The sequence below is a fragment of the Podarcis raffonei genome, chromosome 13, assembly GCF_027172205.1.
Source record: "Podarcis raffonei isolate rPodRaf1 chromosome 13, rPodRaf1.pri, whole genome shotgun sequence".
NCBI classification, from domain to species: Eukaryota; Metazoa; Chordata; class Lepidosauria; order Squamata; family Lacertidae; genus Podarcis; species Podarcis raffonei.
The window spans coordinates 48,528,161-48,553,054 of record NC_070614.1 but is presented as its reverse complement, the minus strand read 5'-3'; the positions used below and the strand labels follow the sequence as shown (position 1 = coordinate 48,553,054).

General features: G+C 47.9%; 2 gene segments (V, D, J or C); both read right to left on the bottom strand.

The window, feature by feature from the left end:
* Positions 1-21,408: 21,408 nt before the first annotated feature.
* On the bottom strand, positions 21,409-22,063 carry LOC128399217 (immunoglobulin heavy variable 4-38-2-like). The segment is given in 2 exon segments: positions 21,409-21,791; positions 21,956-22,063. Coding segments are annotated over 2 exon segments (429 nt in total).
* A 1,255-nt stretch (positions 22,064-23,318) lies between these two features.
* Positions 23,319-23,960, bottom strand: LOC128400590 (immunoglobulin heavy variable 4-59-like). The segment is given in 2 exon segments: positions 23,319-23,782; positions 23,868-23,960. Coding segments are annotated over 2 exon segments (477 nt in total).
* Between the last annotated feature and the right edge of the window lie 934 nt (positions 23,961-24,894).

The window sequence follows — 24,894 nt, the reverse complement described above, 5'->3', positions numbered from 1 at the left end:
CAAACTCTGAGGAACTAGGACTTTATGCACAAGCAGCTCATCATCCCATCACAGCAATCGGACAGTCCCTGAAAGCAGCTTGTGCAGAGAGGCATCATGAGCAACCCAGCCGGAACCGGGGGAGCAGGAGGAGCTGGAGAGGGTCCAAGCCTGGAAGAAAGGTACCGGGTGTTGGAGGTCCAGCTAGCGCTGCAAACGGCGAGGCTAGAGGAAAGGAGGGCGCAGGATGCAGAAAAGGCAAAAGGCGCCCCACTAGCAAGAAAGATGCCAGGATTGGTGCAGAGGTTTGGGGGGGACCCCAGGAACTATCAAGCCTTTAGGACAGAGATGCAGTATGCTCTCAATCTGCAGTTTGACGACTTTCCCGACGAGGCATCGCGAGTGGCGTTTGTGGTTGGCCATCTCGAAGGGGGTGGCGAGAGACTGGGTTAGACCCCTGATGGCAGGGAATAGTGAAATGCTGAAGGACACGAGGAAGTTTTTTCGCGCCATGGATTTGATGTTTTCCAGCGAGATTGAGCAGGGAGTGGTGCGCAGACAATTGATGGCTTGTAAACAGGGGAGCCGATCGGTTCGTGAGTACTGGACTGAGTTCACCATGCTGATACATAAATTGGGGTGGGACCTATCGGCGGAACCCATTCAAATGCTTTTCGAAGAGGGGCTTTCTTCGGCGGTGAAAGACGAACTTTCCCGGGCGCCCAGGGCGGAGTCTATGGACCAGCTGACCAAATCAGCGCTGACCATTGGAGCGCGCCAGGAGGCGAGAGCCTTGGAGAAGCGGGAAGGGAAAGGAGAGCGTTGGAGGGATTTCCGCATTCCAGAGATTCCGGAGCCAAATTTCCCGCCAGGAGAGCCGATGGAAATTGGAACAGCACGCGCGCGCGCAGTTTCAAATCCCAGTGAAGGGCGGAAGAAGGAGGGGAAGAGCACCAAGAAATGTTATCTCTGCCAGCAGCCAGGTCACTTTGCCAGAGTCTGCCCGCAAAGAAAGGAATGGCAAGGGATGGCGGGAGCTGTTGGGGGAAAGGAGGAGGGAGTCCAGGAGCAAGTAAAAGCCAACGCCTGGCTGCCACCGTCAGGGCACAGCAGCCAGGCCAAGGAGCAGTAAAAGTGCCCACGCCAGAACCTCCAAGACCAGCCCTAGTGATAGAGGTGTTGCTAGAGCTGGCAAACGGACACCCACTAAAGACAAAGGCGCTATTGGACTCAGGCAGCTCCTGTAATTTTATGAGTAAGGAGTTTGCAGCTGAACACCAGATACAGATACTCCCTTTAAGTAACCCCCTGCAGGTGACCACGATCGATGGGAGGGAGCTGTTGGGAGGAGAAGTTAGCCTACAGACCGTCCCAATGGTTATGAGGGTGGCCAGGCACACCGAAAGAATAGCGTTCAATGTGGCCACCCTGGGAGGGGCTCCCGTTATTTTGGGAATGAGCTGGCTAGCGTTGCATGATCCGCTAGTGGGCTGGCATCAGAGAGTGGTCTCCTTTGGGTCAGCACATTGCCTGGAACACTGCAAAGAGGGAAAGGCGCCGGAAGGGGCAAAAGCCTTTCTAGCAGGGACGGAAGTAACGGACAAAGGGAAGGTGCCCAAACAATACGCTGACCTGAGCAAGGTCTTCAGCGAAAGGGAAGCAGATAAACTACCACCGCATAGAGCCTTTGACTGCCAAATCAACCTGGTCCCTGGAGCCCAGCTCCCAGTGGGCAAGCTGTACGCCATGTCAGACAGGGAAATGCAGGAGTTAAGGGAGTTTATTGATAAAAACCTGAAGAGAGGCTTCATCAGAGAGTCCAGAGCGGTGGGGGGCAGCCCAGTGTTTTTTGTGGACAAAAAACACACGGATAAACCCAGACTTGTAGTGGACTTTAGAGCCTTGAATGCAGTGTCAGAACCAGTGGCTTTCCCCATGCCCAGAATTGATGACATTTTGACCAGGGTGAGGAAGGGAAAGATATTCACTAAACTGGACCTGAGAGGGGCATACAACCTGATACGGATAAGGAAAGGGGATGAATGGAAAACCACCATGTTCACCCCTTTGGGGGCTTTTGAATATTTAGTTATGCCCTTCGGATTACAAGGAGGCTCAGCATGTTTTCAATCGTTCATGAACCACGTCCTGGGACCTCTGCTCTACAAGAATTGCGTGGCCTTCCTAGATGACGTGTTGATATATTCAGAGAATGAGGAGCAGCATGTAAAGGATGTCAGGGAAGTGCTGAGCCAACTGCAAGCAAACCAGCTGTGGGTGAAATTGGAGAAGTGTCAGTTTCACACCAAGGAGGTGGAATTCCTGGGGTACCGCTTGTCAGACAAGGGATTAGCCATGGATCCAGGCAAGGTCCAGGCGGTGCTGGAATGGAAGACACCGAAAACGAAAAAGGATGTGCAAAGGTTCTTAGGGTTTGGGAACTTTTACCGTAAGTTCATCAAGAACTTTGCCCACTTAACGGCTCCCATCACGGACTGTCTCAGCAGCAAGAAGAAATTTGTTTGGACGGCGGAGGCGGAGCAAGCATTTGAGGAATTGAAAAGGGCATTCGCTTCAGAAGAACAGCTCCTGCATGTGGATTTACAAAAACCAATGAGAGTGGAAATTGATGCATCAGACCGGGCGGTGGGGGCGGTGCTTCTTCAGCCGGGGAAGAATAAGTCGGAGTGGAGACCGTGTGCCTTCTTTTCGCGTAAGCTAAACAAATCCGAGAGGAACTACACCGTATATGACCGAGAACTACTCGCCATTCACGAAGCGTTCCGGAGATGGAGACATTTACTAATTGGCGCACAGCATAAGGTGCAAGTGTGTACGGACCACAAGAATTTGGAGTATTGGAGAACGGCACGAGTGCTCAACCAACGACAAGTGAGGTGGGCCCAGGTGTTCTCCAAATTCCATTTTGAAATTTGCTATGTGCCAGGTCCAGAAAACGTCAGAGCGGACGCTCTCTCACGCAAACCTGAATATTTGGAGGGGGAGGGAGCACCTGAAGAGAGACATATCATCCCAGAGGACCGCTGGGTGTGTGGGGCGGCCTGGGTGGGGCAAAGGGAACTGGTAGAGGGAACGGTGAATGATGAATACGCCCAGAATAAGCTCAGAGGTTTAAGGAGAGAGGGAGAAGACCCCGGAGGTTTTGAAGAAAGAAACGGGGTATTGTATTACAGAGGGGCACTTTATATACCCGAAGGGGAATTGAGGGGGAGAGTACTCAAACAGCTGCACGACAACCCCACAGCGGGGCATTTTGGGCAACACAAGACCATGTGGTTGGTGACCAGGGAATTTTGGTGGCCCAAGGTGAGGGAGGATGTACGGGAGTATGTAAGAGGGTGTGACCAATGCCAGAGAGCCAAAGGAGAAAGGCGGGCGCCGGCGGGGTTATTAGAACCGTTACCCACACCAGAACGACCGTGGGAGGCGGTATCGATAGATTTTATGACTGATCTGCCGAAATCCCAGGGGAAAACCGCCATACTGGTCGTAGTAGACCTGTTAACTAAGATGGGCCACTTTGTAGCTTGCTCACATGCAGTCACGGCGGAAGAGACAGCGAAATTGTTTGTAGAACATATTTTTAGGCTGCATGGCGCCCCCTTGAGGGTGGTCTCCGACAGAGGGAAACAGTTCACGTCCAGGTTCTGGAGGAAACTTATGAGCTTACTGCACGTAGAGGTCAATTTTTCGACTGCCAGGCACCCCGAGACCAATGGGCAGGCGGAGAGAGCAAACGGTATCCTCCAACAATACCTGAGGTGTTATGTCAATGACAGAGAGAACGATTGGGTCGAAAAGTTGGCGCTAGCGGAATTTGCCTACAATAATGCGGAGAATGTGTCCACCGGGATGAGCCCCTTTTTGGCGAATTATGGGTGCCACCCCAGGGCGTTTCCAGGGGGAGGAGGGGAGAGATGGAGTGTCCCGGCCGCCGAACATTTTGTAGAAGAAATGGAAGCGATCCATCGTCAACTCCAACTCAACTTAGAAAGGGCCAAAGAAGAATATAAGAGGCAGGCAGACAAGAGCAGAAGGGAAGGTGAAACCATTAGGGTGGGGAGTCAGGTCTGGCTGTCGACCCAAGGGTTGCCGTTCAAGGGGGGTTGCAAGAAATTGAGACCCAAAAGATTGGGACCATTTGAGGTCATTCAACAGGTCAACCCAGTGGCTTTCAGACTCCGGTTACCGAACCACATGAAACTGCACCCAGTATTCCACAGGTCATTACTGTCACCATATAGGGGGGAAGGTGAAGGGGTCTCCACACGGGGGCCAGTCTTAGAAGAAAGGGAAAGCAGCAACCATGTGGCGGAGATCATCGACTCCAGGTGGAAGGGTAATCAGGTGGAGTATTTGGTCGCGTGGGAAGGGGAACCGGAGTCGGAAAACACCTGGGTGACGGCAGAGGAGGTCAGTGACGAGATCTTGATCGAAACGTTTCACCAAAGGTTCCCCAGGAAACCTCAGCCAGTAGCGAGGTTCCGGAGGGAGTACTTTGGCACCACCGACGACGAGGAGGAACTGGAAGGATTCAGGGAATCGGAGTTGGAAGAAGGAACAGACTCCGATGAGGAGGAGTACTTAGAAACCGGTAACAGCAACCGGTGGAGGGAAGTGTTCGAAACTTCAGAAGATGAGGGAGGTTCTTTCAGGGGTTTTGCTCCCTCGCCTCCCGCAGAGGAGGGAAGGGGAGGGGGTGAAGGGGGCCCTGGAGGGGAGGTGGATGTCAGGGAACTGCCATCGGAGAAACAGGAGGTGAAAGGGCTCACAGAGGCTGAGAGAGACTTATCAGCTGGGGAGGGAACCAGCAGGGGGAGAGGAAGGGCTCCAAGGGAAAGTGAGTCGGAGGGAGGGCTCAGAGACACTTCCAGCGAAAATAGCGGGGAGGTTTCAGGACCTCCCATAGGGACACCCACTCCTCGCCGGAAACTGTCACGCCGAGAGTCCAGAAGACGCGTTTCCGTTAAGGAACTTTTATGCTGGAAGAAGTTCCGTAAACGCCCACTGTCCGATTCTACGAGCGACTGATGGAGCCATGCTTAAGGAGCTCCGTCACAGACAGAGGTTTGTGGACTTAGCCAAACTCTGAGGGACTAGGACTTTATGCACAAGCAGCTCATCATCCCATCACAATATATATAAAATATTTTTTTAAGTTTTACAAAATGAAAAAAGAAAAAGAAAAATACAAATAAAAAACAGTTCCATCTTTCCATTACATTCCTTCATTTACTTAATTTCCGGACCTCCTCTAACCTCCCTTTTTGTATTCTAGTTTAATTTATCAGTTCAGCAAATCCTTCCCCTCTTTGCTTATCCTAATCTTTAATCTTAAAATAATGTAACATTAGATTTTTACTTATTAATAGTCCATTTTTTCATACTCCTTATAGCATTATAGCTAAAAACCACATAACTTTTAATCCAACATCATTCTAACATTCATTAATTTTGCAATATTTCTGTAAATAGTCTTTAAATTTCTTCCAATCTTCTTCCACCGACTCTTCTCCCTGGTCTCGGATTCTGCCGGTCATTTCTGCCAATTCCATATAGTCCATCACCTTCATCTGCCATTCTTCCAGGGTGGGTAGGTCTTGTGTCTTCTAATACTTTGCGATAAGTATTCTTGCTGCTGTTGTGGCATACATAAAAAAAGTTCTGTCCTTCTTTAGCACCTGTTGGCCGACTATGCCCAGAAGAAAGGCCTCTGGTTTCTTCAAGAAGGTATATTTAAATACCTTTTTCAATTCATTATATATCATCTCCCAGAAAACCTTAATCCTTGGGCACGTCCACCAAAGCTGAAAGAATGTACCTTCTGTTTCTTTACATTTCCAACATTTGTTATCGGGCAAGTGATAAATTTTTGCCAGCTTGACTGGGGTCATGTACCACCTGTATATCATTTTCATAATATTCTCTCTTAAGGCATTGCATGCCGTAAACTTCATACCTGTGGTCCATAACTGTTCCCAGTCAGCGAACATAATATTATGTCCAACTTCTTGTGCCCACTTAATCATAGCTGATTTCACCGTTTCATCTTGAGTATTCCATTTCAACAGCAAGTTATACATCCTTGACAAAATCTTAGTTTTGGGCTCTAACAGTTCTGTTTCCAATTTTGATTTTTCCACCTCGAATCCATTTTTTTTTGTCCTGATTATATGCCTCCATTATTTGATAATAATGAAGCCAATCTCGCACTTTATTCTTTAGTTTTTCATAACTCTGCAATTTCAATTTGTCTCCTGCTTGTTCCAAAATTTCCCAGTATTTCGGCCTTTTGGCCTCCATATTGAGTTTTTTCAAGGCCTTTGCTTCCATTGGTGATAACCACCTTGGGGTTTTGTTTTCAAATAAATCTTTATATCTTATCCAGACATTAAATAGTGCTTTCCTGACAATATGATTTTTAAATGCTTTATGTGCTTTGACCTTATCATACCACAGATATGCATGCCAACCAAATACATTGTTAAAACCTTCCAAATCCAAAATGTCTGTATTCTCAAGGAGTAGCCATTCTTTCAACCAGCAGAAAGCTGCTGATTCATAATACAGTTTAAGGTCTGGCAGGGCAAATCCACCTCTTTCCTTTGCGTCAGTTAGTATTTTAAATTTTATTCTGGGCTTCTTGCCCTGCCAGACAAATCTAGAAATATCTCTCTGCCACTGAAGGGAGAAGGAAGGGTTAAAAACTCAATATTATCTGCACCCAAACTAACTTCTGCAGTTGTGGTAAAGCAGCTAGCAAAAACCGCAGCTGTTTTCAGCAGCTGTGGGCCAGACCTGTTTCCTGTTTTTATGCTTTCTGCTTGAGTAACGCAAGAGAAGAAGAACACACAAACAAGGGAGGGAGGGGGCTTAGCTAGCCATATAGCCATATGCCATATAAGGTAATAAGTTATAACCTTGCCAGCTGATTGGGGAAATTGGGAAGACGGGTGTATGCTCTTGAGTATAAGAATGCTTGTTTAAGTGTATTGGGGCCGCCAGTCTTTGGAAGATATTCCACTGGCTGCCTCTGCGCAGATTTCAATAAAACTTTTTTCTCTGAAGAAGAAGTTGCTTCCCTGGTGCTTTTGTTCTCTCCTTGGTCCTGGGGCAAGCGGGCAAATGAATCCCTTGTAAACTAAGGCTTCATTTGGGGGCTCGTCCGGGATTCGCCCCACCCCAGGGGACCGGGGGGCCAGGCTCGACCTCGGTGAACAGCTCGGACCGGCGCTCGCGGCTTCAGCGCGCACCCTGCCAGTTTGTGGGGGGAACCAGTCGCACCGCTCCGGAGTGGAGACACCTGGTCGAGGGAGAAAAAAAGGACGGCGGCGAGGAAGGGGATCCACAGTGGAAAAAGGTAAGCCCGAGGGAAAAAGGGCACGAGGCTTGATCAACCTCACCTGGCCGTGGCAGTAGAGTGCCGCCAGGAAAGGAACTGGCCGTGGCAGTAAAGTGCCGCCAGGAAAGGAACTGGCCGTGGCAATAAGGTGCCGCCAGACAAGGGTAGAGGACGGGATAAGAGGGAGGGGAAAGGGGGTCGGGTTGATGATCTCCGGCGGGCTAGAAACAAAGGTGAGAGCTGTTTCCTAGTTCTGCTGGATCTCTCAGCGGCGTTTGATACCATCGACCATAACATCCTTCTGGACCGTCTTGAGGGGCTGGGAGCTGGGGGCACTGTCATACAGTGGTTCCGCTCCTTCCTCCTGGGCCGTGTTCAGAAAGTGGTGGTGGGGGATGAGTGTTCAGACCCCTGGGCTCTCACTTGTGGGGTGCCTCAGGGTTCTGTCCTCTCCCCCATGCTTTTCAACATTTACATGCAGCCGCTGGGAGAGATCATCAGGAGGTTTGGGCTGGGTGTTCATCAGTATGCGGATGATACCCAGCTCTACCTCTCTTTTAAATCAGAACCAGTGAGGGCGGTGAAGGTCCTGTGTGAGTGTCTGGAGGCGGTTGGAGGATGGATGGCGGCTAACAGATTGAGGTTGAATCCTGACAAGACAGAAGTACTGTTTTTGGGGGACAGGAGGCGGGCAGGTGTGAAGGATTCCCTGGTCCTGAATGGGGTAACTGTGCCCCTGAAGGACCAGGTGCGCAGCCTGGGAGTCATTTTGGACTCACAGCTGTCCATGGAGGCACAGGTCAAATCTGTGTCCAGGGCAGCTGTTTACCAGCTCCATCTGGTACGTAGGCTGAGACCCTATCTGCCTGCGGACTGTCTCGCCAGAGTGGTGCATGCTCTGGTTATCTCCCGCTTGGATTACTGCAATGCGCTCTACGTGGGGCTACCTTTGAAGGTGACTCGGAAACTACAACTAATCCAGAATGCAGCAGCTAGACTGGTGACTGGGGGCGGCCGCCGAGACCATATAACACCGGTCTTGAAAGACCTACATTGGCTCCCAGTATGTTTCCGAGCACAATTCAAAGTGTTGGTGCTGACCTTTAAAGCCCTAAACGGCCTCGGTCCAGTATACCTGAAGGAGCGTCTCACCCCCATCATTCTGCCCGGACGCTGAGGTCCAGCGCCGAGGGCCTTCTGGCGGTTCCCTCATTGCGAGAAGCAAAGCTACAGGGAACCAGGCAGAGGGCCTTCTCGGTAGTGGCGCCCGCCCTGTGGAATGCCCTTCCAGCAGATGTCAAAGAGATAAACAACTACCTGACATTCAGAAGACATCTTAAGGCAGCCCTGTTCAGGGAAGTTTTTAACGTGTGATATTTTACTGTATTTTTGGTTTTTATGGAAGCCGCCCAGAGTGGCTGGGGAAGCCCAGCCAGATGGGCGGGGTATAAATAATAAATTATTATTATTATTATTATTATTATTGTATGTGGTGTGAGGATACTCCAGTGGAAGGATGAGTGCATGAGAGGTCGGGGCTTAGCGTCCCCTTGGCCAGGCGATTGCAGGGCTGTGCATTTCTTGGCAGCGCAAGCTTGTCCAAGTCACAGTCTGTAGCATGTGGAGTGTGAGAGGATTTTAAGCCCGGTTAGGAGCGAAGTATCCTGACAGACATGGGGTCTGGGGGCAGTAAATGTACTCCCTTGGAGTGCTTTTTAAATAACTGGAAAGCGGCAACAAAGAAGGATGATTGGGGATTCAAGTTGAAGAGGGAGAGACTTAGAACTCTATGTGAAGTGGACTGGCCAACACAAGGGACTGGATGGCCCTCAGAGGGTACCTTTGACCTGCAATTGATTAACCCTCTCTGGCAAAATATATTAAATATTCACCCGGACCAGATCCCTTATATTTCTACCTGGAAAACCAATGTAGAAAAGAATCCACCGTGGCTGAAAGCCTGCCGAGGCGACGTCCCACAAAATACAATTTGTGCAGTTCGACCGGCAGGGAAGTCAGAAAGGCCCCCGGTGATACCAGACCCAGAAGATGAAGAGGGGGGAGTCATTAAACCGCCGCCACCCTATGCTCCACCAACTGCCCCTCTAGTGAATCCCCCAGGCCCAGGGCCTCAGGCACAGGGAGGAGCTGGCCCCCAGCCTGAACCCTCCAAGGTTGATGAATCAGATGAGGAAGAAGAGGATGAAGAATTTCTGTCTAGGTTGACAAGATTGACAGATGAAGGAAAGAAATGGACAGAGGAACAGGAGGGGCAGATCCAGAAATTGGTAAACCCCTATAAGAAAGAGCTCGATGTGAGTTCCCACCTTGTAGAGGTGGCAGGGTCCAAAGGCTGGAAGAAAAAGCAGAAAAGGTGGCTCGATGCTGCCCACCGCGCACTGACCCATAAGAATTTGGAAAAGCATAAACAAAGACAGGCAGCCGCCGTGATGCCGCTCCGCCGGGTCTACGACCCACCGGGGCCGCCGGCCCAAGGGGGGGTAGCGGAACGCACTTATACGATCCAGCATGTCACTTTCTCGACCGCAGATATCTGCAATTGGTGCAATCAGAACCCCTCCTTTGAGGAGAACCCAGCCAAAATTATCAAGCTATTTGAAGGGATTTTCAAAACTTACAATCCCACCTATGATGATGTGCAATACCTCCTGGACTCCCTGTTAACCACCGAGGAAGTCAGGAAGATCCATAGCGAAGCCAGGAACCATTTGAGACAGCAAGATTTGACTGATGCACAAATCGAGACTAATTATCCCAGGATTACCCCCAACTGGGATTATCAGACCCAGGAAGGACTGAATACATTAGAGACATACAGGAGGAACGTATTGGAGGGAATGAGAAGGGCGGCCCAAAAGCCCACAAACTTGGCCAAGGTATCCGAAGTGGTTCAGAAGCCCGATGAACCGCCAGGGGCTTATCTGGAACGCTTGAAGGAAGCTTACCGCCGATACACTCCCCTAGACCTGGACGACGGAGCTAATGCCCCGATCGTGAAGGCAGCCTTTGTGGCCCAAGCCGCCCCTGACATTCGCAGAAAGCTTCAGAAAACCAATGGGTTCATGGGCCACCAGTTGGAATGGATGTTGGATGTAGCACAGACCACTTATAATCAGAGAGAGGAGGAAACTCAGAAGAAGAAGGAGAAATAGCAGGCTTAAAAGCTCATGGCCTTGCGAGCCGGGGGCCCTGCGGAAGGAGAAGCAGCCCGGGGAGGAGGGCGAAACCGTCTTGGATGGAATCAGTGCGCCATCTGCCGACAGGAAGGCCACTGGAAAAGAGAATGTCCCCAAGTGCGAAGAAGAGAACAGGGCTACGGCCCCCTGGCCGCCACCAATGTCCAGGACCCAGTGCCACGGTCCCAACCATGGGTACCAGGGAACCAAGGAAGGAGGGGACAAGGCCCGGCCTGGACACCACCTCGGCAGCCAGGCGTAATGGCAATGAGAGGGGATGAGGACAGTTATTAGGACAGACCGGGCGTAGCTGAAACAGGTTCCCGTGAGCCCATGGTCAGAATTCAAACAGGGAATCAAATAATACCGTTTATGGTGGACACGGGAGCGGCCTACTCGGTCGTCCCCACCCCCGTCGCTAAACCAACCACTGAATCCATTAACATAATAGGAGCCACTGGAAAATCCCAGCGGGCATCGTTTCTACAACCGGTTACCTGCAAGTTGGGAGGCCAAGTGGTGCAACACAACTTTTTGTATATCCCCGAATGCCCTATTCCATTATTAGGGAGAGACTTGTTGGCAAAGTTGCAAGCCCAAATTACCTTTAAGCCATCGGGAGAAGCCACAATGTCCACTATGCCACTCGGGGAACTGGTTGTGGAAGCACCCCTGAGGGAGTACTGGCGCCTCATGATGGTAAAAGAAGAGGAGGGACCCATCCCCGCCAGTATTCTGGAACAAGTGAACCCCGCGGTGTGGGCTGAAGGCAACCCTCCAGGAATGGCAAAGAATATCCCACCAATAATTGTGAAGCCCAAGCCATTTGCCAGTCCTGTTGCAGTAAATCAGTATCCCATCCCACGAAGGGCAGCTGAAGGAGTGTGGGTGCATCTGGAGCGATTGCTCTGACATGGAATTTTGAGGCAATGCCAATCACAGTGGAACACCCCACTGTTACCAGTGAAGAAGGAAGATGGTGGGTACCGGCCAGTCCAAGATCTTAGACTGGTCAACCAAGCTGTGGAAACTTTGCATCCCAATGTACCAAACCCATATACTTTGCTGAGTTTGATCCCTCCCACAGCCCGGAGCTTCACAGTATTGGACCTAAAGGATGCATTTTTCTGTTGTCGCTTAGCAAAGGAAAGTCAGCCCTTATTTGCATTCCAATGGACTGACCCAGGAGTTGGCACTAAGGTCCAATATACCTGGACTAGGCTCCCACAAGGGTTCAAGAACTCCCCAACCCTTTTTGGAGTTGCACTGGCTTCAGATTTGGCCAGCTTCCCCACCTCCCCACACAGGGCTCTCCTGCAATACGTAGATGATCTTCTGTTGGCGTGTTCAGACGAGGACATGTGTATGAAAGCTACCAAGGACTTGTTGAATCATCTGGCTGAGGCTGGATACCGAGTATCCAAGAAAAAGGCCCAAATATGCCAACCCACCGTGAAATACCTTGGATTTGACATATCCCACCAGCGGCGAACCCTGAGGGAAGAAAGGAAGCAAGCTATTATCCTGATACCAGAGCCAAAGTACCACTGAGAACTCCGTGGCTTTCTGGGGTCTGCAGGATTTTGTAGGATATGGATACCTAATTACAGCATCATTGCCAAGCCTCTACATGAGTCAACAAGGGGAACTGAGAGGGACCCCTTTGTTTGGGGCGAAGAGCAACAACAAGTCTTCGAGGATTTGAAGAGGGCACTACAGCAAGCCCCAGCACTTGGCATCCCAAATCCTGAGAAACCCTTTACTCTGTTCGTGGATGAGGACCAAGGGACGGCGAAAGGGGTCTTGTGCCAAAAATTGGGAAGCTGGCAACAGCCAGTGGCATACCTATCTGAGCGCCTGACGCCTACAGAACAAGGTTTACCGCCGTGTATGACAGCAGTAGTGGCAGTAGCCACCCTACTAAACAAAGCAGACAAATTCACCTTTGGCCAAGACACTGTTTGTGTGACCCCGCATGCAGTCCCAGCTCTGCTTGACATGAAGGGTACCTATTTTCTCTCCCAGGCAAAGATGAGAAAATGCCAGATGTTATTGTTGCACCCGCATTTGAAGTTCCAGGTCACCACCGCCCTCAACCCAGCTACCCTGTTGCCGGTAGGAGAAGGTGAGGAGCCAACGCACGATTGCATTGAGGTTATGGACGAAGTATACTCTAGCAGGCCTGACCTTAAAGATGAGGCAGACCCCCATTGGCCTTCATGGTTTGTGGATGGAAGCAGCTTTGTTGAGGCTGGGCAGCGGAAGGCAGGCTATGCAGTGGTAGCCTTCGAAGACCAAGTGATCGAAGCAAAGCCACTCGCACCTGGAACGTCGGCCCAGCTGGCAGAAATAACAGCGCTCACCAGAGCCTTGTGCTTGGCAAAGGGGCAGAAGATAAACATTTATACTGATTCCAAGTATGCATTCCTAACCTTACATGCCCACGGGGCCTTGTGGAAAGAGAGAGGTTTGCTTACCTCCAAAGGCAGTCAGGTGGCGCACCCGCAAGCACTATTGAGCCTCCTGGATGCAGTGTGGGAACCCGAGGCAGTAGCAGTGATACACTGTTATGGACATAAGGCTGGACCAGGAGAAGCGGCCAGGGGAAATCGACTGGCAGACAGAGTGGCCAAGGAAGCAGCCCGGGAACCAGCCCCAGTGTCGGTTATTGGAGCACTGGTCCCTGGAAGGATCTTAAGCACCGCTGATAAGCCAATATACACCAAGCAGGAAAGGGACACTGCAGATGCTCAGGAGCTGACATTGTCCGAAGAAGGATGGTACCTTACTCCTGATGACAGAATATGGATCCCAGAGTCCCTGTCCCGGCAGATAACTCAGAGATACCATGAGTCCACCCACATGGGGCCGGACGCTACAACCAGGCAGCTGAAGAAGTGCTTCTATATAGACCACCTTTATCAACTGGCAGCCCAGATTTCCAGGAAGTGCCTGCTATGTCAAAAGAATAACCCCAGAACCGGGCCCTTGGCTCCCCCGGGGATCCAGCATAGTGGAACTGCGCCCATGGAAGACCTTGTTGTAGATTTCACTGAACTGCCCCGCTGTGGACTATACCGCTACCTGCTTGTGGCGGTCTGCACGTATACAGGATGGGTTGAAGCCTGGCCTACCAGAACTGAGAAGGCGTCCGAGGTAACCAGGTGCCTGTTACGGGAAATCATTCCCCGCTATGGACTACCTAGGTCAATAGGATCTGACAATGGACCAGCCTTTGTCCACTCAGTTTTGCAAGAGTTGGCCAAGGCATTGCAGATCACTTGGAAATTACACACGGCATATAGGCCCCAGAGTTCTGGAAAAGTTGAGAGAATGAACCGCACTCTAAAGAACCAGCTGTCCAAATTGACCCAGGAGACTGGGTCTAATTGGGTGGCAATGCTGCCCCTGGCATTACTCAGGGTCCGCAGTCTCCCATCGAAGCGCACTCACTTGTCACCTTTTGAAGTCATGTTCGGAAGGCCAGTCCCGTATGTCCGGATGATAACCCCCCATGCTAGTCGAGATGTGCAGCTTGATAATTATGTGCAGTCACTCTCCCGAGTTTTTCTCTATCTTAACAGGTGGACCCAGGCTCGCACCCCGTGTGTATTGACTGAACCGTTTCATCAGTTCGAGCCAGGTGACGAAGTGTGGGTGAAAGATTGGGCACAGACGCCGCTGCAACTGTGCTGGAAGGGACCATACGCCGTACTGCTCTCAACACCTACTGCTGTAAAAGTTGCTGGCATCACCCCTTGGGTCCACCATACTCGAGTGAAGAAGGCTATTTCAGATTGGACAGTGACATCAGATCCAGAGAACTCACTTCAGTTGACCATCTCCAGGCGCCCAGTGGACGACCGCCCTGCTGGTATCACTCCGGAGGCTGATACCTCTACGCACGGCTGAAGAAGCCACCAGGACCTCTCCTGTTTCTTGTCTCTCCCTCTTTCTTTCTCCTGCTCTGCCTAGATACTGTGTCTTTCGAATTTATGGGGGGAGGTCCCACCTCAGTGCCTTGCATTTCCGTCCGGTGGGTTGACATACCACCAACAGGAATTCACTTCTGCAAAATAGGGTACCTCTGTGGGACATTTTCCATTGCCCAGCTAACACCCTCAGGGTCCACCCCTCCACCCCTTCCCGCTACTGTATTCTTCCCCCTGGAAGGGCAAGGCCAGGCACCTTGCGGACTGCTTTGCGGCCCCTGCCTTCCCCACAATTGCCCCCACAATGACTGATTATTGGTGGGAAGAGCCATGGAACCAATGGAGTTGGTGGGTGGGAGTTATCTCAACCGCCCTTGTCATATGGATGTGCCTTTTCTTTTGCTGGCATGAGCGTCACAGGCTCTGTGGAAGGCAACGGCCAAATCCTTCCATCCCCTTGATGGTCCTCTTAGTCTCTCTTATATTATCAGTTGTAGGAGGAAATGCAATGACTGGCAAGCGGGGACACGAGGGGACAGGATTATTAAACAAGACATCCAGGGGAGAGGATTATCATAAGATGTGGAAAAGTAATACGTATATCAAAGATATGTCTAAGTTCGCCTCAATGTTGAACCTCTCCAATTGTTGGCTGTGTATGCATATACCACCTTATGCGAAGCGGCCAGGTCTGATGCTACACGGAATTCCTATTGATAACATCTATACCATAGAAAATAGGATAAACCCCGAAGAAGCTCAATGGCCACCTGTAAAATTAGCCCTGTCTGAGCCAGCCCCTATTTGTTTAAATTTTTCTGAAGGGTCAAGTCTACGAGGGATTTACCCCAATTGCCTATATGTATTAAACTTTGTATTTAATAGGGCCTGCTCTGCCTTAATTAATTATGGTAATACCTCATGGTGTTATCAATCTGATACTGGCGCCAAGTTAATGACAGATATGCACTACCTCCACAATAGTCCTAAATCTAGCTCCTCTATTTTGGCCCTGTTAAATTTCACCCAGGAGCAATGGCATATAAGCCTTTTATTTTCACAAGCCTTCAAGTGGTCAGAGCAACACCGAAACACCAGTCACCTTCTTCCAGAAAAATTATGGTTGCTTTGTGGCGATGCAGCATTCAAATCTGTTCCCCGAGACCTTACTGGAGTTTGTACCTTGGGAATGGTGATCCCCCTTTTATATAAGGTGGAAAAACTACCAACATCTCTCAGGCTGCGTAACCGCAGGGCAGTTAATGCACCTATTAACCACTATGTTGAGACCCAGATATTGCGGGCCTTGTTACCCTCCCTAGGAGCAGCCATGACTTATAGAGATCTTCATTTGCTGGCCAATTGGACCGAAGGACTGTTCAATGATACCATCAAAGCATTAAAGGAGCTCAATCGAGAGGTGTCTGCCATGAGGGAGGTTGTCTTACAAAATCGATATGTTTTAGATGTGATATTGGCCTCAAAGGGTGGCGTTTGCGCCCTGATTCATTCTCATTGCTGTATGTTCATTCCAGATAATAATGTCAGCATTTCCGCCACCATTGATCACATGGAAACAATGATAGGCGGAAACCCGCTGAAAACTACAGGAGGTGATCCATGGGGTTGGTTATATTCTTGGCTGCCTGATGGCAGTTGGCTCAGGCATATTGTGGTATTATTAGCAGGGCCGCTATTAATCCTTTTGCTTCTTTGCCTCTGTATACCCTGCTTGGTGCAATGTTTACAAAATATGATGCAAAAAATTATGTCCCGTATGATGGGGCCTCATGTTATGGCCCTTACTGCTCTCCTCCAGGATTATAAACCTGAGAGACTAGGACGAAGCTAGGAGATAGGTTGTCCAAAAGAAGAGGAGGGAGTGAAGGGAGAAGGAAGGGTTAAAAACTCAATATTATCTCACCCAAACTAACTTCTGCAGTTGTGGTAAAGCAGCTAGCAAAAACCGCAGCTGTTTTCAGCAGCTGTGGGCCAGACCTGTTTCCTGTTTTTATGCTTTCTGCTTGAGTAACGCAAGAGAAGAAGAACACACAAACAAGGGAGGGAGGGGGCTTAGCTAGCCATATATCCATATGCCATATAAGGTAACAAGTTATAACCTTGGCAGCTGATTGGGGAAATTGGGAAGACGGGTGTATGCTCTTGAGTATAAGAATGCTTGTTTACGTGTATTGGGGCCGCCAGTCTTTGGAAGATATTCCACTGGCGGCCTCTGCGCAGATTTCAATAAAACTTTTTTCTCTGAAGAAGAAGTTGCTTCCCTGGTGCTTTTGTTCTCTCCTCGGTCCTGGGGCAAGCGGGCAAATGAAGGCCTTGTAAACTAAGGCTTCACCACTTCTTGAAACAGTCCATCTTGTCTACAATTTGCAATACTTGAAACAAAAATAACATTCTTGGCAATACATTCATCTTTATCGCAGCTATACGGCCTAGCAGTGAAAGCTTCAAGTTTGACCAAATTTCTAAGTCTTTTTTCACTTCCGCCCAACATTTTTCATAATTATCTTTAAATAAATTCATGTTTTTGGCTGTCATGTTAATCCCCAAGTATTTCACTTTTTTAACCACTGTTAAACCTGTCTCATTCTGAAACCTCTCTCTTTCATTCTCTGTTAATTTTTCCCCCAAAACCTTTGTTTTTAGTTTGTTCAGTTTGAATCCAGCAACCTGACCAAAATCTTGAATCAGTTCCAAAACTCTTTTGGTACTAGATTCTGGCTCCTGTAATGTCAGTACTAAATCGTCTGCAAATGCTCTCAATTTATACTGTTTAGCTCTGACTTGTATACCTTTAATCAACTGGTCTCTTCTAATCATATTCAGCAAAACCTTCAGGACTGATATAAAAAGCAATGGGGAAATTGGGCAACCTTGTCGTGCCCCTTTCTCTATCTTAAATTCCTCCGTCACCTCATTATTAACAATTAACTTGGCCTTTTGTTCAGAGTAAATTGCACTTATACCGTTTCCAAATCCTTCTCCCACCCCCATCCCCTGTAGATTTTTCTTCATAAAGCTCCAAGAAATATTGTCGAAGGCTTTCTCCGCGTCTACAAATATTAGAACTGCTTTGGTGTTAATATTCACTTCTAACTTTTCCAGAATGTTAATTATATTCCTCAAATTATCAGACAAATGTCTACTCGGAAGAAAGCCTGCTTGGTCTTTATGAATCTCTTCCATCAACACTTTTTTAAATCTCTTAGCCAAAATATCTGCAAAAATTTTGTAATCCACATTAAGTAGTGATATGGGGCGGTAGTTCTTAAGCTGAGTTTTTTCAGTTTCTGTTTTCGGTATAAGTGTAATATATGTTTCTTTCCACGATTCTGGTACCTTTTTCCCTTCCAGTATTTCATTACAGACTTCTTTTAAAGGTTGTACTAACCATTGTTTTAAAGTTCTGTAATATCTTGAAGTCAGTCCATCTGGTCCTGGAGATTTGCCCAATTGCATGTTCTGAATGGCATCTTCTATTTCCTGTTCAGATATTTTACAGTTCAACATTAATTTACTTTCTTGAGAATTTTTTTGTAATCCATTTATCTTCAAAAATCGATCTATGTCAACTTCTTTCTGCGGCCCTTGTGTGTTCTCAGTGCTGAATTGATCTCAGTGGTTTCTTGATTTGCCGTGTGGCGAATAAGTGCTATCCATTCTAGACCTTTCCCTGGAGGCTGCCGGATCCAGTGCCAGTAATAATTATCAAGCTGAGCCCCAGAAACTCTGCAGGTCAGTTTGAAGGACTCTCCAGGTTTCACCAGTCCTGGACCAGACTCGATTATCTGTGGAGTGGAGTAGATGCCTATAAAAGAATGCAGAAATTGTGTCATAATCGGGAATCTCTCATCATTGGGTTCAATATTTTTGTTTTTATTCCAAAGAATAAATCCTCACCAGGGGAGATGCTTAGGACAATGAGGAAAAGCAACATGAAACTCATCTCTCTCTCTCTCTCTACCTTGCCTCACTCTCTCCCCTTTAACTTTAGTAAGGAGTGAATGGGACTCAGCCAGGCCATGGAGCCACACTGGACAATGCTGTTTAAACAGAAGGAGGTTGGTGGGGTGATTTGCCTAGAGGGCGTTCTGTCGTTTCAAGAAGCAAAGAGGACAAAAGGATACTCAGTTGCCCGAATGGCATCTCCCCAAATATTGCCTTTTACTGAATTGCTCTTCCACCTTTCATTCATGGCATACTTTCCTCACTTAAGCAAGTTCTTTTTTGAATATAGGAAGCCTCCTAGTTCTTTTAGGATCCTAGGAAACCACTGTAAACCTAGTAAGACTGCTCTGCATCTAGTTCAGTGTTGTCTACACTGGCTGGCAGGAGCTCTACAGGGTTTCAAACTGCAGTCTCTCCCAGGGATTTAATGTGGGACTTTCTGTGCAGTATGCACTACCAGTCAGCCACAGCCCTACCAATGGCTTTGCTGCATCAAGTAGATATTTCTGAATCAAACAATCAACACTCGCTGGGTTTTCTGGACTAAATGAAATGAATGAAAATGGTCTCGCTTTATCACTCTTTCCCCCACTTTCACAGGGTTTGCCGTTTGTGCTGCAGGCTGCTGTCACTGCCTATAAAGGCAACTTTCTCCCTAAGCCTTGAGTTGTGTCTCATGAACCCATCCATTGCTTTTAATTAAAAAAATATATGTTTAGGCGTCCTGTTATTTTCCTACTCATATCGCAAGAGTGCCCATCAATGAGGTCAAACTTAGATTTACATAATATTTAGGGGTATGCGTACCCCTGCATCCCTTCAGAAAAAAAGGACTGCTTCCATCAATGGCTCTCGTGGAGCTTAGTGTCATCATGATCATAGCAGCTGATTTTGTGGTTGAACGCATGGAAATCTACAGCATGAGAATCTCCCCCCTTATCCTCTTTCTCTTTTCTTAATGCATTTCTCCTTCCTTGCAGCAGTTTGTGTCAAACTGAGAAGTTGAGATTGGAGAGGAAGGAGCACAGTTTCGGTGATTCCAAAATTTTGTGCTTTCTTTTAAGCAGAACCAAGCATCTATAGTACATCACTTTTTTGTTTTCTAACCACTTCCTCCTTTTTGTACAGGCCTCTGCTTCGGTCTGTCCCACTGTGTCTGTTGCACAGTAATACATGGCTGTGTCTGCAGCTGTCACAGCGCTCAGTCTCAGAAAATACTTGGTTTGAGAAGAATCTACAGAGATGGTGATTCGGTCACGGAGAGATGGTGCATAGTTTGTGACCCCAGTCCAATATCCCATCCATTCAAACCCTTTCCCAGGGCTCTTTCGTACCCAGTTCCAGTAGTAGCTGCTTGTCACAGGGCGCCCAGTGACCGTACATGTCAGCTCAAGGGTCTCTCCGGGTCTCACTGTTCCTTGTCCTGATTCCTTCAAAGTGACCTGGGAGAAGACACCTGAAGGGATTGGGAGAAGCAAGGGAAACCAGAGTTAAGCAGGGTCTCCCCTCCAAGCTTGAAAAGCTACTTCGTAAGCAGCCGCACCATGGCTCCATTAATAAAAAGTACACAGATCATGTTAACATTATACAATTAAGATTCAGGACTATAATCCTGGGTGTAAGGGACAGTGAGCATTTGGGGAGATACCTACCTGGGAGCAGTGTGAGGAGGAAAAGGGGGGCAAAGAGCAATGCCATTTTTATTCTAAGAAAAGAAAAAATAATAGGTTGTTTTTTTAAAAAAAAAATCACTGGAACTAAGTCAGCTCTTCTGAGCTGCAGTGAAAATGAAAGACTCAGGAGGCAACTATTTGAATTGGGAGCAGTGAGCAAATTTGCATAATGTAAAACACTCAGAGAAATGCACACATTGGTAAATAGGCTCTCTGAAAGGCCATGAACCAGGAGCATCATTTGGAGTCAGACGGTTTTAGTATCTGTACTTTCCCATGTTGCTAGAAGAGTGTTGGGAGGAAGAAATTCAAATATATAACCCATTTAAATATAATATCATACCCCAAGGAGTGGGATGGAACCATACAGAAATGCTAGAATCACCCTCCAGGGGTTGAAGGAGAAGGCACAGACCAGGTGGTCCTGCCACATAAAGTCCAAACAACTGGTCTTTTTGCTGATGCTCTTTGCTTGTGATTTGCTATGGCCTCTGGAAGGAGGCAAAAATGCAGATCCCTAGAATGGGGAGGGGGAGAGGGTAAAGTGTGCATAAGAATACATTTATTTGTGAAATGTATTGAACTAGGGAAATGTGTGTATTGGGCTATATCACACACAAAAAGAATGATGAGGCTATCATGCTCAGCTAAGAGGGATTACTCATCCTCAGAATTATCTGTAGAGAGTAGTTATGCATAAAGGATGGCTCAGCTGTGAAAAAAATAAAGGTCAAATGAACCAATTTATCTCTTCCCCCCTCACCCCCAATAAAGAACTTCAGTTCTTCTGTGAGAAGCAGATCTGAAATCCAGCTGCTTTTTTAGCTTTGGGGCTCTTTGTATCAAACACTCTTGTGGGACTTTGCAGGTGGTTGCAAGTCTGGTGATTTAAGAGGCTGTGGTTTTCTGTAGGAAGGAACATGGGGTGGTGGGTGAATCTGCTGCCACCTTTTGGACAAGGGGGATCTGGCTGAGGGCCAGTCTCAGATGATCAGTAATAACAATCGAACTCCTTTGGTTGTCCCAGCATCTGATTGCACTGCTGCTGTTGTTATTATGGACTAACAGGCCGGATGCTAGAATGAGAGAAACATCCCACCCTGAATTCTGAAGAGCAGCTTGTTAGTGCAATTCTAGACAGGTCTTCTGAGGAGCAAACTCCATATCTCTGAGACAGAGATATATCAACATCAGTCTAAGGCCTTAAAGTGGGTTCATCCTCCCCATTCACTCCATATTTTTTCCAGAGTGGGAACTGTGTCTACAGAGAAGCAAACCCCATTGAGTTACATATCACCTCAAGGTTCTTGAAGTGGGTTTCTATTTTCTAACCACTTCCCCCTTTTTGTGCCAGCCTCTGCTTCAGTTCCTCCTACTGTGTACCTCGCACAGTAATACACAGCGTTGTCTGCAGCTGTCACAGAGCTCAATCTGAGAAAGTACTTGGTTCGGGAAGGATCCACAGAGATGGTGATTCGGTTGCGTAAAGATGGAGCATACATTGTGGTCCCCACCCAATACCCCATGCATTCAATCCCTTTCCCAGGTCTCATCCGTACCCAGTCCCACCGGTAGCCGCTTGTGACGGAGACACCAGTGACTGTACAGGTCAGCTCAAGTGTTTCTCCTGGCCTCACGGTCTCTGGCCCAGATTGCTTTAGCGTGACCTGGGAGAAAACACCTGCAGGGTTTGAAGGAGCAGGGAGAAGAAAAGGAGAAGCAGAGTTAGGGCTTGATTTGCTCAGTTAATCCTAAAAACATGGAAAGGGTTGTTTTGTACTCTTAAGATTCCTGCCTAAAATCTAGTGTATTTCATTTCAAAGTATGCGAAAGGGGATAGCCTACCTGGGAGCAGGGCCATGAGGAAGAAGGGGAGAAAGGGGGTTGCCATTTTTTATCCTGGGAAGAGGAAATTATTAATCAGAATAAGAAAAGTAGTGGAACAGAGGCAGCTTTTCTCTTGAGCTACAGGGACATGGAAAGAAGGAGGATGCTGCTATTTGAACTCGAGAGAATTTGCATAATGAAAAAAAGACCACACACATGAACACATTTTGATAGGTGGGTTCCCTAAATGCTAATTAAGCCAGGAACATCATTCAGAAAGAGCCTAGTGGGGTGATTTCCATACTGGGTGTTCAGTCTCTTCTGGCCCTGAATTTAAGAAGCAAAGGGAATTAGAGGACACCCATATGCAGGGATGACTCTCCCCAAATATTGCCTTCCACTTCAGATCCTCTTCCAGCATTCGTCCATGGTACATTGTATTTTCCTTCCTGAGGAGGGCAACCAAGATGATAAAGGGTCTGGAAACCAAGCCTGATGAGTTTGAGGGAATTGGGTCTGTTTAGCCTGGTAAAGAGGAGACTGAGAGGAGATATAATAGCCACCTTCCTATATCTAAAGGGCTGTCCCATGAAGGAAGGAGCAAGCTTGTTTTCTCCTGCTCCAGAGGGTTGTACCTGAACTAATGGAACCAATTTACAAGAAAGGAGATTATGACTAAACACCAGGGAGAGTTGTTCACCAGTGGAATGGACTCCCATGAGAGATTGTGGATTTTCCTTCCTTGGAGGTATTTAAGCAGAAGATGGAGGGCCATCTTTCATGGATAAGATTTTTGCATTGCAGTAGGTTGGGCTAGATGACCCTTGAGGTCCTTTCCAGCTCTACAGTTTTATGATTCTATGGATACCTTTGTTTTAAGAACAAAGGAAATTACCTTCCTCTTTTCTTTTTTAAAATGAAATTATTTTTATTGGTTTTAGAGATACAAAATATAAATGGACACAGACTGTAAAAAACAAATCCATATAAAGAGATTCTCTGAATCTCAAGGCTTCCCCCATCCCCTCCATGGGGTCTTATTTTAAACATATTCAACTGCATTTTCATCCATAGTCCAAATTTTATATCAAACCATATTGTCCATAAAATTTTTACACTACAAGTGAGTCAAAATCCTGCTCTTGTTTCCATCTGCTTACAATGGTCTCCTAAATAATTCCCCGCCCCCCCCCATTCTTTTATAACAAAATTATCCTCTAGGTTTCTGAGTTTTCCATTCGGGTTTGCCATCTTGGCATAGAAATCTAGTAAGACTGTTGTCCGTCTAGTTCAGATTTGTGTAGCTGTGACAGATCTCAGTTGAAGTTAGATTTTATTTTTGCAAGCATCCCTGGTTATACTGATTTGGGTGCTAAACATTAAACTGTGTAGGGAGAGATTTCCAGTACATCTTTCAGCCAGAATTAGGGCAATGGATGTCTGTTGAAGACAGAGAGCTAGCAGTGCCAGTGCACATGGCAGAATTGTAGTGTGATTTTTGCATGGATGCTTCATTGCTTTGGTTCACTGTGTCTCTTGCACAGTAATACATTGCACTGTCTGCAGCTGTCAGGGAACTCAGATGGAGAAACACTTCATTACTGTAGGGGTCCCTGGAGATGCCGGTTTGACTGCTCAGTGCCGGATTGAGCTGAGTGCTTCCTCCATTTGCTTCGGCCCGGATAAACCCTATCCACTCCAGCCCTTTTCCTGGAGGCTTCCGGCACCAGTTCCAGTAATAATCACTGACTTGAGCACCAGAGACAGAGCAAGTCAGTTTAAAGGACCCTCCGGGCTTCAGCAGTCCTGGACCAGACTCAGTTATCTGTGGACTTGAGAAGATACCTGCAAAAAAAGGAAACAAATTGTGTTATTATCCCTTTGTGTTGGGATCGACATTATCAGTTACCCACTAAACAAAAATCCTCACCAGGGAAGATGCCTAGGAGAATGGAAAAAACCAATAGGGATCTCATGTCTCTCTGTCTGTCTGTCTATCTGTGTCTCTTCTCTTTGTACAGAATGAAAGAGACACAGCCAGGCCATGGAGTAACTTCAGGTGATGCTGTTTAAATAGAAGGGGCCTGGCTGAGAAATTTGCATATGTGGCATTGAGTTAAGAAGCAGAGGGGATAAAAACAGGATGCTCTTGCAGAGATGACTCCAAGTGGCACTGTTTGTATTTCACGGTCAAATAGCACCCTCAGACTAATGATCCATCTAGTTTTGTGCTGTTTGTACTGATGGCTTATCCACACTTACCTTTCCTCTGTGCTTTCCAGGTAGGGCCTGTACTTTGGCCTGCACAGTGTTGGAAGACGCCACAGGGACAGTCACACCTGGCGCATCTCCTGGGGACCAGCGGGGCCTAGCAGAAGGCTGCACCAGTGTGTTTGGTGCCAGGAGATGCTGCAGGGATTGGAGCACTTGGCAGAAGGTTGCACCAGTCTACACTGCATCTGCCAGTACTGTGGGGACCAGCAGTGCCTAGTGGAAGGCTGCACCAGCCAGCCAAGTGCTGGGAGATGTGTGTGATATCATGTGAGATACGCATGATGTCAGACGCATGCAATACGTGTGGTCTCTTAAACCTTGGGGGAAACCTAGCACTATTGCCATATGATCTCTCTCTCTCTCTCTCTCTCTCTCTCTCTCTCTCTCTCTCTCTCTCTCCTCTTTACCCCGAGTCAGAGCAAATGACAAACCCTGGAAAACCCACATTGCTTTTTGTTGTGTACCTGCTTTAAAGAATGGGTTTTCATTTGGTTCAAAAAAGATAGCTTTAAAGTGTAGACCTGTGCTTGGAAAGTGTGGGGTAAAAGGGATGTGTGGCTAAGCCCTGGCTGGCAGTAGCTCTCCAAGGTTTTAGGCTGGAATTCCTTCCCAGCACTACCTGGAGATGCCTGGGAGTGAGTCTGGGGTGTTTCTGCCTGCAAAGCGCATGCTCTGCCCCTGAG